This window comes from Nicotiana tabacum, chromosome 24, assembly GCF_000715075.1.
Source record: "Nicotiana tabacum cultivar K326 chromosome 24, ASM71507v2, whole genome shotgun sequence".
Taxonomy (NCBI): Eukaryota; Viridiplantae; Streptophyta; class Magnoliopsida; order Solanales; family Solanaceae; genus Nicotiana; species Nicotiana tabacum.
In genome coordinates, this window is record NC_134103.1 from 32,566,262 (window position 1) to 32,580,466 (window position 14,205).

Genomic DNA, 14,205 nt, shown 5'->3' on the forward strand with positions numbered 1-14,205 from the left:
ATAAAGACATACCTTTCCAGTTCTTTATTTCACTAGATACAATTGAAAAAAATATTTTTACTAAACACTGCACATAAAGTTAATGCAAAGATATGAAAATATGAATGGGTTTAGATGGATGTAAAACTTATCTTTGTATTATCATCCAAGACATTTTTCATTGTACTTGATCTCATTGCCTGCTTATAACTTACATAGTCTTGACGTAGAAGATTATGAAATGAGCAATTCGTGCTGATAACGTGTTATAAAATAAAAGCAACTTAGTAAAACATGAACAAGACATGTTGTTATGAAATAAAAGCAACTTAGTAAAACATGAACAAGAAATGGAGATAGAGAGAAGGAAGAGATTTTCTTCTTCAATTGTGTGTATTTTCCTATCTATTACAAGGCCTTTATATAGGCATGAAAAGTGAAGAAAAATATGTCATTGAATATGTCATTAAGCATAGAAATATGTCATTGAATATGTCATTAAGCATTTGAGATGATCATGGAGGAAGAGTAGACATCCACCATAATTTGATTTTTCTTATAACATGCATGACCTTTTTATTCAACCTCTGTATCCTTTTTTTTTCCCTTGATTCAGACAGTTTGCTGCTTCATAACCACAAATAAGAGAACTAGGATCATGTTAAAACTTTCAAATATTCTGCACTAATTTCTTTTACTGTTCAAGGATATTACAATAAAATACAACCTGTGTGAGAAACAAATGCAAATAGATATTTCAAAGTCAAAATCAGAACATCTTCACCTCATGGGGGAAGCTTCTCTGCCTCTTTTCTTGATTTTATTGCGAAAGCTCCTTTTTCTGCTAAATGCCTTCTCCTGTAGTCACACGGGAAAGATGTCAATCTAAAATATTCATAACAATAACCGTAACTCTCGTCGAGTTCATTCTTTGCTAAGATGAGTACATAGAGAATCTGTTGCCAAATTGAAGTTGTGAAGTTACAAGCAACTTTTGCATGTATAATCAACAACACTAGAATCAATTGATCATTAAGAAAAGATTTCACTGCTAGAATCATCAAACGCACAATTCTTTTAATGAAAGATATGAAAGCTATATATTGGTAACTCTCTAGCTTGCATTTTATTGACCTTATAGGATTATAAGATCCAGAACTTACCACTGGTTCTTCAATTTTTTCTGCTAGACGAATGGCAGCAACGAGATCGCGGTTTGATTCTCTATAGAGACTTGTAACGAGGCCAGGTTGGCCTGCTCTCGCTGTACGACCAACCCTGTGCAAAAAATCTACAGCAGATGTGGCAAACTCCGCCTAAAATGAGAGGAAAACAAACTTATTAAGAAAAACAATCGAGGGGGGAAAACATGTTATCAAATAGTACTAATTAACGTAAGTTGTAAAGGAGATGAAATCTTTTGACAATTTCATTTTTATGGGCCTTCAGGTAAGATGTTTTGAGTTTTTGGTCCCAACAAGTACATTTAAGTAACTCTACTAACATAATCGATATATAAATAGCCAATTAGCAAATGCAGTATAATGCAGAAGCACCATTTTTTAGAGACGGTCACAAATAAGGTGTGTGTGGGGCACAAATTCATAAAGAAATATGATGTCATCGTATTCACTTTTTTAGACCACAGAGTCATGCATCAAAGAACAGCCAGAAACTAAATGATGTAAGAACAATTTATTCACTAGAAAACAAACCTGAATAACATGTGAAATATTTGGAATGTCAAGACCACGTGCTGCAGCATCAGTGCACACAAAAACACCACCTTTCTGCTGGAAATCAAGTAAATTCTGTGTGCGCTCCTCCAAAGAGCTATCACTATGGTAGCGGAAACATTCAAGCCCTGCTCCTGTCAAGATTTTAGCAACAGCTTCCACAGCCTCAACAGTATTTGCAAAGACCATGGTTCGGAGCACTCCAGGAACACTATCTACCACAGAATCTCCATTTTTTACAGCATCGATGAGAGCATCCACTTGGGTATCAACTGAAACTTCAATCCACCTCTGCTCCAACCTAAAGTGACAGCACAGAGGTGATAAAAGTCATACTAGTAAAATTCTACATGGAAAATTATTACAAGGTTAGCCATTGAATTGAAATACTGATACGGCCAAAAGAAGAACTTGAATATCCACATATGACAACATAATCTCCTTGGTCAAGGCACTAAGTTAATGGAAGCTGAACAAGACATCAAAATCCATCAATAGTACCTGGATGATTTTTCATACTAGGCCACAATCATGGGAGAAGTGGGAAAGTAGGGGGGGGGGTTTCCAGCGGCCCATGCACACACTTACATAGATTGTTATTAAATTAGAGAAAATGGCTGATTCTTGCCGCCTAGGAATTACTAAAAGAGAACTGAATAAAGGACTAAAAGAAACATAAAAGTGGCACCTTGGGCTGTGCTGATGAAGATAATTTCCACTAACCCATCTAGCATCAGGAAACATCCGCTTCAAAACTCCTCCAGCAGTTCTCTTCCCATTTTCAGGAAGAGTAGCTGCAACAAAAATGTACTGCTTGCTCCGCTCATATATCTTTCTCACTCTTCGCCAATCTTTTCTCTTTAACCCCTTCGTGTCGGCTTCTAAATTTGCACCATCCTCACCAACTTCAGTATCTTCTTCTTCAATTTCATCTTCACCATAATCTGCTTTTAGGTCTCTAAACTCTTCCAAATCTGAAGTCGATGACATCTCAGGTTCCGAATTTTTAGAACGAGATAACTGCTTCTCATCAAAACGAAACATATTTATAAGTCGGACCACTTGGTTCTGGAAACTTCCACAAAGCAGCATATCTGCCTCGTCAAAAACCTAGAAACCACCAAAATAACTTACTAAGACTGAATTTTGGATTGTCACTTTCTCAACGATCAAATTTAGCAATTCAAAAAATGTTACCACATATTTAACACTACGTATAAACTCTGAACGTCTTCGCCTTTCTGGATCTATAGAGTAGAGATAATTTAAAAGTGCTGCCGGCGTCGACACCATTACATCTGGTTCTTTTACAGGCCAGACCTGCATTAAACTTCTCATTTGTTAGAGACATTACAAGTTTATGAGGAAAAGCAGCATAAACATCCATAGCAACATCATCATGCAAAAAGAACTTTGATCGACAGCAAGAAAGAATGTGTGTTCTTGGGTAAAACAAGGATTAACAATGACAATGAGAATGCTCACCTGTCGACCACAAACAGCTGCAACCCCGAGAAGTGGTTTACCACTATCATTACAAAGACTATTAGCCATTCGAACCACTTGCTCGCATAACATAACATTGGGGCAAAGAACAAGAGAAAGACGATGGTGCTTCCTGACATCCTGATCAGCAATAGCCCCTGAATTATCAGACAATTGGCATAGCTTATCAATCAACGGCACTAGGTAACCATGAGTCTTGCCGCTACCAGTCTCTGCAGCAACCACCACATCAGCACCTGAAAGTATACTTGGAATACAAGTCGCCTGAATTTGAGATTATATATCATTACTATAGGATTTAAGACTATGACCTATAATTGAAGGATATACTCAGATGATAAACCAAAGTAACATATATCATTACTATAAGATTTAACACTGAATATAGCTGAAAAGATATACTCGGATGATAAACCAAAGTGACTTATATCATGATGATATATGCTATAAATTCCACATGGTGAATATTCTGCAAGAAGTTGAAAATTTGCGTCACCAAGGGAGAAAAGTGGGGAAAGGGTAAGTGTTGACTCCAGGGAAAGGGGTTTGCGGTTGGGTTTACTATATCACAAAAAGATATTCATGTGATACTGACTTATGCAAAGAGATGAAATGTGTCTCCAAGAAAAAAGAAATGAAACTTTATACTAGCAACGAATTTGTATCTTTATATGACACAAATTTTGGATCCCACAAGAAAGAAGGCATACAGGGTATTGTCTAGCAATATGAATTGTGATACAGTCAGAAGTCAAGTGTTAAAATATGCGTCAGCTTCATCTAGCTCCTTGGCTTTTGCAGCTGAATAGTTGAATCATTTAAATGAGATACTTGATGTTTATAGAGTTTATACTTGATTTTCCATCAGCCAAACCAATACATTGACCTCTCTGTGAAACTTCCACGCATACTACCAGGCCAACCACATTTACCTCTACCCACAGAACGATAAGTCTAGAGTGATAGTGAAAAGATATTTGACACTCTATGAGAAAATATTTGTTTCTAATACTGAAAATTAGTCATATCCACGTACTCCCAGGCATTCCACCCAGCGAAAAAGCCAATTCCACTCATTCGGGTTTTCTAAAATGACAGGTTGACAGTAGCACATTGCCACGGGATCGTTCCTCATAAAAAGTTGTATCTTCCCACGGATTACCCTTATTAGGCCGTGAGTTCTACTAATTGAATACAGTTATACTTAATCCAACTACGGTAGATACTTTTGCAAGGAAAGAGATAAGAAAAGCTGGCTGAACTTCGGTCTACCAAATAAGCCAACTGAACAAAGCTAGTCCCGTAAGCTACCAAATAAGCCAACTGAACAAAGCTAGTCCCGTAAGTGAAAATACTTATCAAAGAGACGTGTGTAAAAATCTCAGGATGACAGAAGATAACTGATTAGGTCTGCATGTATTAATGCACATGTAATTCCACTTCCCTCTTAATACATATGTTGCAAAGTCCACAATTAACATCATATTCAACCTTAATACCCTGTTTGGTTCAGATTATGATACTGCATTTGATTATTTATATAAGTAATTCGGATTGTGAAAGTGATTTTGATCGTCAGTATAAGTGATTCTTAGATAACTTGGTTATTATTACTCATTCACTGAAACAACTGTTGGTTATTTGCTAAAAGTTTAATTTTTTTGGTGCACCAGTCCAACAAAAACTTCACCTATTGTGAGCTTCCAAAAGCAGACCTGGTTCAAGCTTAGATAAAGGAGAAGTGTTGCAATCGGTTGATGGGTCATAATAGTCTAACAATAACAATCCTTTGAATACTTCGACCTGAATAGAGCAAATTGTTTATCGCCACCGGGGCTTTAGTCTACTGATAAGAACCACTGCGTGATGTGTGGATTAGGCACACATTACGGGTTTCGAACCTTGCAGCGGAAAAAAAGGGCATTTAAGTGGATAAGGATAGAGGAACTGGCCCATTATCACCAAGTTTCGAACCGTTTGTTAGCTGGTCCTTGGGATTTCTCGTTCATCAATTAAAAAAAGAACTGATTTTGTCTGATTATCATCATCATCATAGGAAATGATTTTGTCCAAAAAATGATGGAATAATGTAAGAAAATTCAAACCAAACAGAACTTAAGAACAGAGTAGTACATAGTCCGTATGCAACATATTAGATAGTATCACCATAACACAGTTTAAGGAATTCATATTTAATCAAAGAAACAAAAAAAGATTCAACTTTTAGTCATAATTTTCCTATAGAGAGCAAAGTTTGACCAGGAAAAGAATAGAATACCTGATTTAAAGAGGTATTAGACACTTATCATAAGTTAGAAAATTCATACTTAACAAAAGAATTCAACTTTCAGTAATAATTCACCTATATTAGGCAAAATTTAAGAGCAAAAAAATGGAAAACCTGAATTAAAGAGGGTCTATGAAGGCCAATACTGGATAGAGCACGACATAATGAATCTGAAACACCCAAAGAGGTCCAAGAAACACTTTCTTCAGCAAAAAAAGTCTCATTTTGATTCGTATCAGCAACTTTGGCTGCTGAAACAGCAGACCCAAATGCTCTGATTCGACAACACTGTGGTTGGCAAGTATAAGTAGCAGCAGAGGGTCGGAACAAGAAGCGGTTTGGTGTAGATGACAGCCTCCATAGTTTACAGATGGAAATTGAGTGCTGTAAAATCATCAGCTTTTACTCCTTTTTGCTAAAATGGAGTTAGGTTATGGTTAAAGGTAGCAATTTAGAGGAATTGGGGTTGCTTTTGTGGGGGTTTTGAAGGGTTTAAGGTACACTAATTAATCCTGAGCAGCAGTGGGGAAGATAAGATTTGTAGAGGGTAAGGGTAGTCTCTCCCATTTGGTGGAATATCAGGTCAGCCCTTGTAGTTTTTCATATTTCCATTCGGACAAAATTAGTAGGAGTACTAGGGCTCTTGAAAACCAAACCGAAGAATGAGGGTTAGGGAAAGCCACAAAACACCCAATATGACTTAGCTCTTTATTCACATTCCCAAGTCTCATATTTGACTAACTCCCCGAAATTCCAGAAATTTCGACAGAGTTTCCTTTGTAATTGGGCATATCCACCTGTTAGAGAATCTCAAAAATTAATCCTAACAACATATAGATAATACCACATTGCGCCATATACATGAAAACAACACCAACCATGACTCTCGAGGCCAACTCTATGACCTTGCTTACCTTGGTCGTATCCTTGACTTTTCCTTCATCCATTACGAGGACAATTGGGCACCTAACACTTTATGCCTACTATGTGCGTCATTCCTTTAATCTGTAGGCCTTTCTCATTTTGTAGCACGATGTGCAAAAATTCCTTGATATTAACAAGGGAACTCCGAGACTAACTCGGAACCTTAACGCACAATCGAGGATAGAAGAAGAGAAATATTTCCTAAATGTCATTGTAGCCTACATATTATAAGTGTGGCCGGAAACACACCAATAAGAGGGACTCTACTGACACAACTCCATGACACCTTAGGACTCCTAAACCATGCTCTGATACCATGTTTGTCACGCCCCGAACTAGGGGAGCATTACCGACGCTCAACCAAGTAAACCCGGTCGAGCAAGCCCACTTTACATTAACATCTCATCATAACTCATTCATGATTTATCAAAACATCATTAGATCATGACTTTTAAATTGAATACATTTGGCTCAATGGCCTACAATCTTTCTCATGATGGGTGCGTAGCCTTATAAATACTGTGAACATAAATATATGACAAAACTCAAATATTTAATTACATGACCCACAGTGTACATAGAGCTTCTATAAAAATATATACCTAAGTACATAAAACAAACTAGACTCGAATACCCACTGGAACTATAGCAGGCTCACCTTTATCTGCTGTGGAAAAGGGTGTACTGCTATCACTAATCAATGCCACCTATTGTGGAACCACATGCATCCATTAAAGATGCAGCGCCCCTGACAAAAGGGAAGTACATGTGGAATAGTACTCGCATACAGGGCAAACAGAACAACATATGAAGTTATGGTAACTCAAATAAGAGGCAAATGAAGTACATCAAGAAACTACGAAAACAACCCATAGAATCACATTTCAAGTCTTATTATACTTGCATCATTCTAAACTTCTTTTAGGATCAACTGAGCCATATGAACTATACATGAAATACATAATATAATGTAATTGATACAACATGTACAAACAAGGGCAATGAAAGTAGCACCTATTGTCTGCATAAGCAATGCGTCTTACTAGACGGTCCCATCCCCAAGTGTGGGTCCGCACGAGCTCCAAGATTGACGTTATTACCCTCTTGATCTTATATAAATTTGAGTCCCCGGTTATTTTGACACCGATCACTTCTCATTTCGCTTATCATGGGGTTTTGTCCGGACCCATTACCTATTTGGTCTCCGTTGTATGGTTGATACATGTCCCTATTTGATTATGGTTCACGATCAATGTCTCTTCTAGATCTATCAATAGCCATGACAAGATAAGAGGAGCCGAAATGGGCCCCGAGCTGATCATCTTCGACCCTAATTTTTGATTGATACCGATTATGTACATCGGCCCAAGTTACAACCGGATATTCTATTAGATTTTGCTTCAACTGTTGCGAAGCCAACGAGCTTTGAGTATTGAGTCCCCGAGTGAAGGCCTGAACGGCCCAATCATCCGCGACCGGAGGCAAGTCCATTCGTTCCATTTGAAACTTGGACAAGAATTCCCTGAGCATCTCATTATCTCTCTGTTTCACTTTGAAAAGGTCTGACTTTCTGGTTTCGACCTTGATGGCCCCGGCGTGTGCTTTCACGAAGGAGTCTGCAAGCACAACAAATGAGTCAATATAATTAGGAGGTAAGTTGTGATACCATATCATAGCTCCCTTTGACAAAGTTTCCCTGAACTTTTTCAGCAGGACAGACTCGATCTCATCATCCTCAGCTCTGGGTGGGGCTCAGGCAACTAGAGGTCGCCCTAGAGGGGGAGGCAGATTAGGTGGCGGTCAGGCTCGATTCTATGCTATTTCTTCTAGGCCAGAGGCCGTTGCTTCAGATACAGTGATCACAGGTATTGTCTTTGTATTCCACAGGTATGCTTCTATATTATTTGACCCTGGTTCTACTTATTTGTATGTATCATCATATTTTGCTCATTATTTGGATATGCCCCATGAGTCCTTAGTTTCACATGTTCATGTATCTAGGCCGGTGGGCGATACTATTTTTGTGGACCGTGTGTATTGATCGTTGTTGCACCCCATTTTGCACTAGTCAACACAGGATTCAACTTGTGGTTTCTCTATTGTTGATAAAAGAGAGTCGCCACCTAATATATAAAGGTATATTAGGGTACCTATTTGATTACTAAGTTATATTTTTACCTGTCTGCTAACCGGTGAGATTACGGGTAAGGGTTCTTATTCTTCTAAGGGAAAGGTGTTAGGTACCTCTTAAAATCTATATGAGGTAGCTCCATAGGACTTAGACTAATTTTAAGGGATAAATTATTTATACTATGCTTAATTACCATTAAAAGCATGAATTAATATATATAACTATGGGAGGGTATATAAAGAGATGTAAGACCTTAAGAGGGATTGTGAATTTATAAAAGAGTCTAGAGATAGGTTAAAAGAGTTCTTAAAGTAGTCCATATTTTATAAGGTTTGCAAAAATGAGATTAAGTTATGGAAGCGGTTGATTTACGAAATGGATGCTTTTATAAATCTTAAAGATGTTTGTAAGAAAGTGAACCTAAATACACCTTGATTCTTAAATCTGAAGAGGGGCAGTCTTTTAAAAATCCATTTGGGGCGATGGTGCATCACTGTTTTATTAAAATCTGATTTACCTCTTGTTAGTAAAACCGCCGATTCTTTTCTAATCTTCCTTTCTGAAAATGGGGGCCATGTTCTGATTAAATTCTGGGCATAAAAAATCTTTAAGAAAAAGCAAGTGAGCGAGATCAAAGTAATGATATGAATAAATTATAATTAGTGTATTGAAGATTAATTACTAACTAATTTACTTTAATTCTTATATTATTTAAAGCTTGTTTATGTTTCATATTATATTAAAGAATGAAGGTAAAGTACATGATCTAATATATGAGTGTTAAATACATGATAACAAAATACGATAAAACGACAAGGGTAGTAGGTGAAAGTAATGAAAGCAGTAAACTAGATTATGGAAGCAATAAATAATAATGAACGAGATAAGGGAAAGAAGACTGGACTCTGGTAGTTGGGCCTCAAGAGGGAAGGCCCAGCAATTGAAAGATACGGCTATAGCTGACTGGATCCTCCAAAATGTAACAAGGTTGGTTTGGGCTAGGAACTCAGCAGGCCCAAGTGTGTACATGCCCAAAACGAAATAAGGTCATTAGATGTATATTCCATATTTTCAGCATATCCAAACATGTACGAAATGTATATAGACAAACGACTGGAACAGGAAATTATCAATAGTCAAATACTATGGGAAATTATATTAATGTGGTAGCTATACACGACAGCTAATTTATATTGAAAACCTTTCATTGTCATTAAACATTAACTCCCTAAAGAAACAAATGTGTCAATAAATTAAGGGCTAAAGAGAAAGTTCTACTCAAGGTCAATGCCCCCTTTGAATCCCCTGACACTTCAAAGTTTCCAAGGGACTCAAGGCCCAGGGCAATGCTTGTGCCTAGGAGGGCAGCTTAACCTAGAGTTAAACTCCACTCTCAAATACTCCTAAACACTAACAACATGTTTTCCTTATAGGTTTAAATGCCAATGAGGCCATTTCAATGTAAACCAAACGCTATAGCATTACTTGCCACAAAAATATACTTTTTCTCCTAACATAAAAACACATAGTCTACATTTGATAACAAATAAAAGAATACATAGCAAGTGAATTTTAAGGTCCGACTTTAGAACACACACATGAGAGGAGCAGAAACATCACAGGCATACCGTTGATGGTCTGAATATTTAGAGAAAAGCACACTCAAAGGAAAGGCAAGGTATACAAGGATAATATATGCAACAACACAAAGATACAGATACTCATGTCCCTGGCAAACCAACCATGAATTGATTAGTTTGATTCTAGCACATGCATGATTTGATGATACTACTTAGCACCTTAAGGGCCATCAATAAACATTCAGACATAACAGTCATGGAAAACCTTTTTATAGAAGATATCAGAAACAAGATTGGACTTTCAATCATGACTACAAGTTCATAGATTTGAACATGGAACCCCTAAGGGCACAAAAGAGTTATATCACTAACAATATTAGCATTAACAAGTCATCATTTTCAGACAGTATCAATAAAGAACCTCATAGGGTTTAAGGATCATTTTTAGTTTCAAATTAACAATAGGGAAAAGACGAGGGTGATTCAAGACAGAGCATGAAATCAGAAATCAAACAGGAACATACAATATCCAGTTTGTTATATGAGCACTTCAAGTGAAGTTATGACTTTGTATAGACAGGGGAGCTTTACACATTACATAATTAGGTTAAACATGTCATAAGGAGAGGGAGATATAAATAAAGAAAAGCATTGTATTAAAACAAGTTTAACTTAGACATAAGTCTGGTTTAGTATCTAAATGTGAAGTAGTTATGCTTCAGCCTTTAAAAGTTATCACTTGATTAATACAGAATAACTAAGTCCTACTTTTTATGGAAGATAACTTAATGATAGATGTATGTAAGCTTCACAACAAACCAATAGTAGTTCAAAGAGACTAAAGATAGGGAAGTACTATACCAAGTAAGTTTTGTATTAAACATGTATCTAAGTTTTGAATTAAACACGTATCTAAAGATTTTAACTAATCACGAGACAAACAGGTTTAGTTATACAGTAATTACCAGTTGACTCTAACCATAATTGATTATGACTTGTTCTATAAAGAGGAAGATAGCTTAATCTTAACAGAATATATATACAGTAAAGGTTCATGAAAAGAAGAAAGTTCAGTTAAGCAGGATTAGGTCAACATATGCAACCAGTAATTGGAAGAGATCATGAGAATGTCATAGTGATAACTAGAAGTTACTTTCAAAGTTAACAAACACAATTATAGAGAAGAAAAGCACCTAAGCACTTAGATTTGCATGCTTATGGTAGGTGATATGAACTTAGGAACCTTTAGATTCATCTCAGTTATGATTATCAAACAATAAGCTCAACCACAAGACTAGTAAAATACAGAGAGGCAACAAATAAAGGTAAAGGTCACTGCAAAATCATCAATGGAAGGCTAAGAAGTTTATGTGAACATGAACAAACATTCAAGACACATTATAACTTAAACATGTAGACTGTTGGAACTCAGAAACGAAAATCATGAAGAATCACTTAATAACTTGATCAATCATCAATCAAAGACTCAAAAGGCATGACAAATAATCAAGAGAAGACAATATACTATCAGAAAATAAGCATTCCCATGCTAATTACAAACACCATAAACTACTGTAATTCTCAAAAGATAACTAACACATTTATGGCATTCAAAAGAGATGAGCAAAAGAAAGAGATGAGGGATATACTGACCTTTTTAGGGCAGCAGACCAAATGAGAACTCTCTTAGTTGCTTAAGACCCCAAAAACTTCAAGTTCGAAGCAGCGACAGTATTCAGAAAATGAAAAAAAGAAAAGAAACAGTAAGGAACCCTAGGTTTCTAAACTCAAAATTGCACTTAAGTGATTGTGTAGATGATTTCAGTGTTAAGTTGTCGTTTTTCTGAGAACATTAAAGAGCTCTATTTTTAGTGCCATTTAAGGCTCTTAGGGTTTCAGATTCAAATCAGAAGTGGAGAGTGATGCATGGTAGGTGATGATAGCAAATCAAGTGAAAACATCTCAAAGACAGAAGGGAATCCATGATGGTTTTTACCTGAGTAGAGAACAGTCGACCACTGAAGGCAAAGAACCAACAGACAAATCCTATAACCCAGAGGTCACTGTGTTTGACCTCTGGGTACAAAATTTTCATGATGAAACTCTGAATCGCGTACATGTATGCACCGTTTTGGCAGAGTGAGTGAAAAAACCAGATGAAATGAAATTTCATCAATTGGATCTAAGGTTTCGAATTCGGGTTTTGAATTCTAGCAAAGAGAATGGAAACTAGGCTCTCTAGATTCATCTCCTAGGGACAAAGGAGATAAATCTGCAAGTTGATTTGAAAGAACAAAGGAATGGTGTTTCGACCTCATGAGCCATGTCTAATCTCTATCAATACCAAACGGACAAATGCGTAGTTCAAACTGTATCTGTTAGTTCTTGAACAATCAATACCATTAGCATTGTTATCCACAAAGGTAATATTATGGCCTAGAGAGGAATTCAATTCATGTCCACTCATAATTCATAAGAAGCCAGAGATGACTGGCATTAGTTACAGACAATTCTATCATTCTACGTACAACTACTTGTGCAACAATTTAGTAATAAGTTTATACACATAGGGGTAAAAGTGTAAATATAAAAATTTTAATCGGGTTAACGGTTTACCCGATAAGAAAATTGAGTAATCCGTTCCCAAATCATTAAGCCGTTAATTATAAAATCTCAATCCATTTATCATCCATTACTCTAATAATTCAATATAAATAAGCCAATAAGTAATCGGTTCAGTTTGGTTAACGATTACTATATTTATAATCCGATAACCGATAATCCAAACTGTTAAGCGTAATTATCCGACTGATCCGCCCGATAAGCACCCCTAAGGAGTACTATGTAATTCTTACATATACTCTTTTTTAAATAACTAATATATATGAACGTGCGTTACACATTAATAATGGCACGAGATGATTTAAATATTTATTTATATGAAAGAACAATAAAATTTAATTAATGAGAGAAATTTTATGTATAATATCATCAAAATACCGAAAAATATTACTATTACATTTGCATAATACATGAATATAAGATAAAAGGACATCATCAAAACTTACATAAATGATCAATTTTGTCATGTTAGTTAAATAATTATATATTATAGTTTAAAAGTATTTAATATGATGGTATCTTAACGAATACTTCTTTGTGGACAATATTTTTTGTGTATGTTTCCTCATATTGCGTTGGTTGCTCTGTCTTAACCAGAATTCTTGTTGTCAATCTTGATATCCCTATTGAAAGTGCAACATATAGTTGTTCGTGCAAGAAAATATATTGCGATAAATATAGTCCAATATTTAGGATATTTGTCCTTATGCTTTATTTATTATATTTGCAAAACATAAACATATTAAAAATTATTTTCACACATATTTAAAAGGATATTCCTTAGTTTCGAAAGACAAAAGTTGAATCCAGGGATAAGAATATACTTGGAAGCGCATCAATCAGTATCATAGTTTCTGCATATACGACGTTATTGTCAAAATTTCTATATACCATGTGTGTGCTATTACATAAGTTATTCGGCGTATCTAAGTTTTTCAGTAGCATGACACACATATTTTTCTTCAAAATTAACCAATATACAATAGAAGATGAATTTTAACTTAGATTACTATATATACGATGACACTAATATAAGTAATAAATAAGAAACTTGACAACAAACATGTATGGTAGAAGGACATTTGGTATTAAAGTATTTAAGTATTCTTCTTGATAGTAATTACTGGTATCATTTTCTGCTGAGTCAAAAACTGAAAAATATTTTATTTTTACTATAAAATTTTGCAATCAGCCTTTTATTTAGTTGATCAACATATTCATTTCTGCTAGCTAAGATATCTTTTTAATTCTATCATGTGATTTGCATAAAATGCGTTTTAATCTAATGATAGAAATATTTCTCTTATTAAATGCACTACTATTACTATTGAGATTGATCACCAAATGTTCAGGAAGAACCAAATCATCTTTTATTGGATGCTCTTCTTCGTTTCCGATACGAAGCAAGAAGACACTGAATACTGAATTTGTTCTTACTTT

General features: G+C 35.6%; 1 protein-coding gene across 1 annotated transcript; it reads right to left on the reverse strand.

Moving 5' to 3' along the window:
* Positions 1 to 336: 336 nt before the first annotated feature.
* On the reverse strand, positions 337 to 6,191 carry LOC107793192 (DEAD-box ATP-dependent RNA helicase 22). Its single transcript, XM_016615484.2, has 7 exons — positions 5,623 to 6,191; positions 3,201 to 3,485; positions 2,913 to 3,035; positions 2,404 to 2,825; positions 1,695 to 2,016; positions 1,143 to 1,295; positions 337 to 837 (listed from the first exon to the last, which is right to left on the reverse strand). The coding sequence occupies exons 1-7, from the start codon at positions 5,902 to 5,904 to the stop codon at positions 760 to 762; spliced, it is 1,665 nt and encodes a 554-aa protein (XP_016470970.1). The 5' UTR covers positions 5,905 to 6,191; the 3' UTR covers positions 337 to 759.
* Positions 6,192 to 14,205: the final 8,014 nt, after the last annotated feature.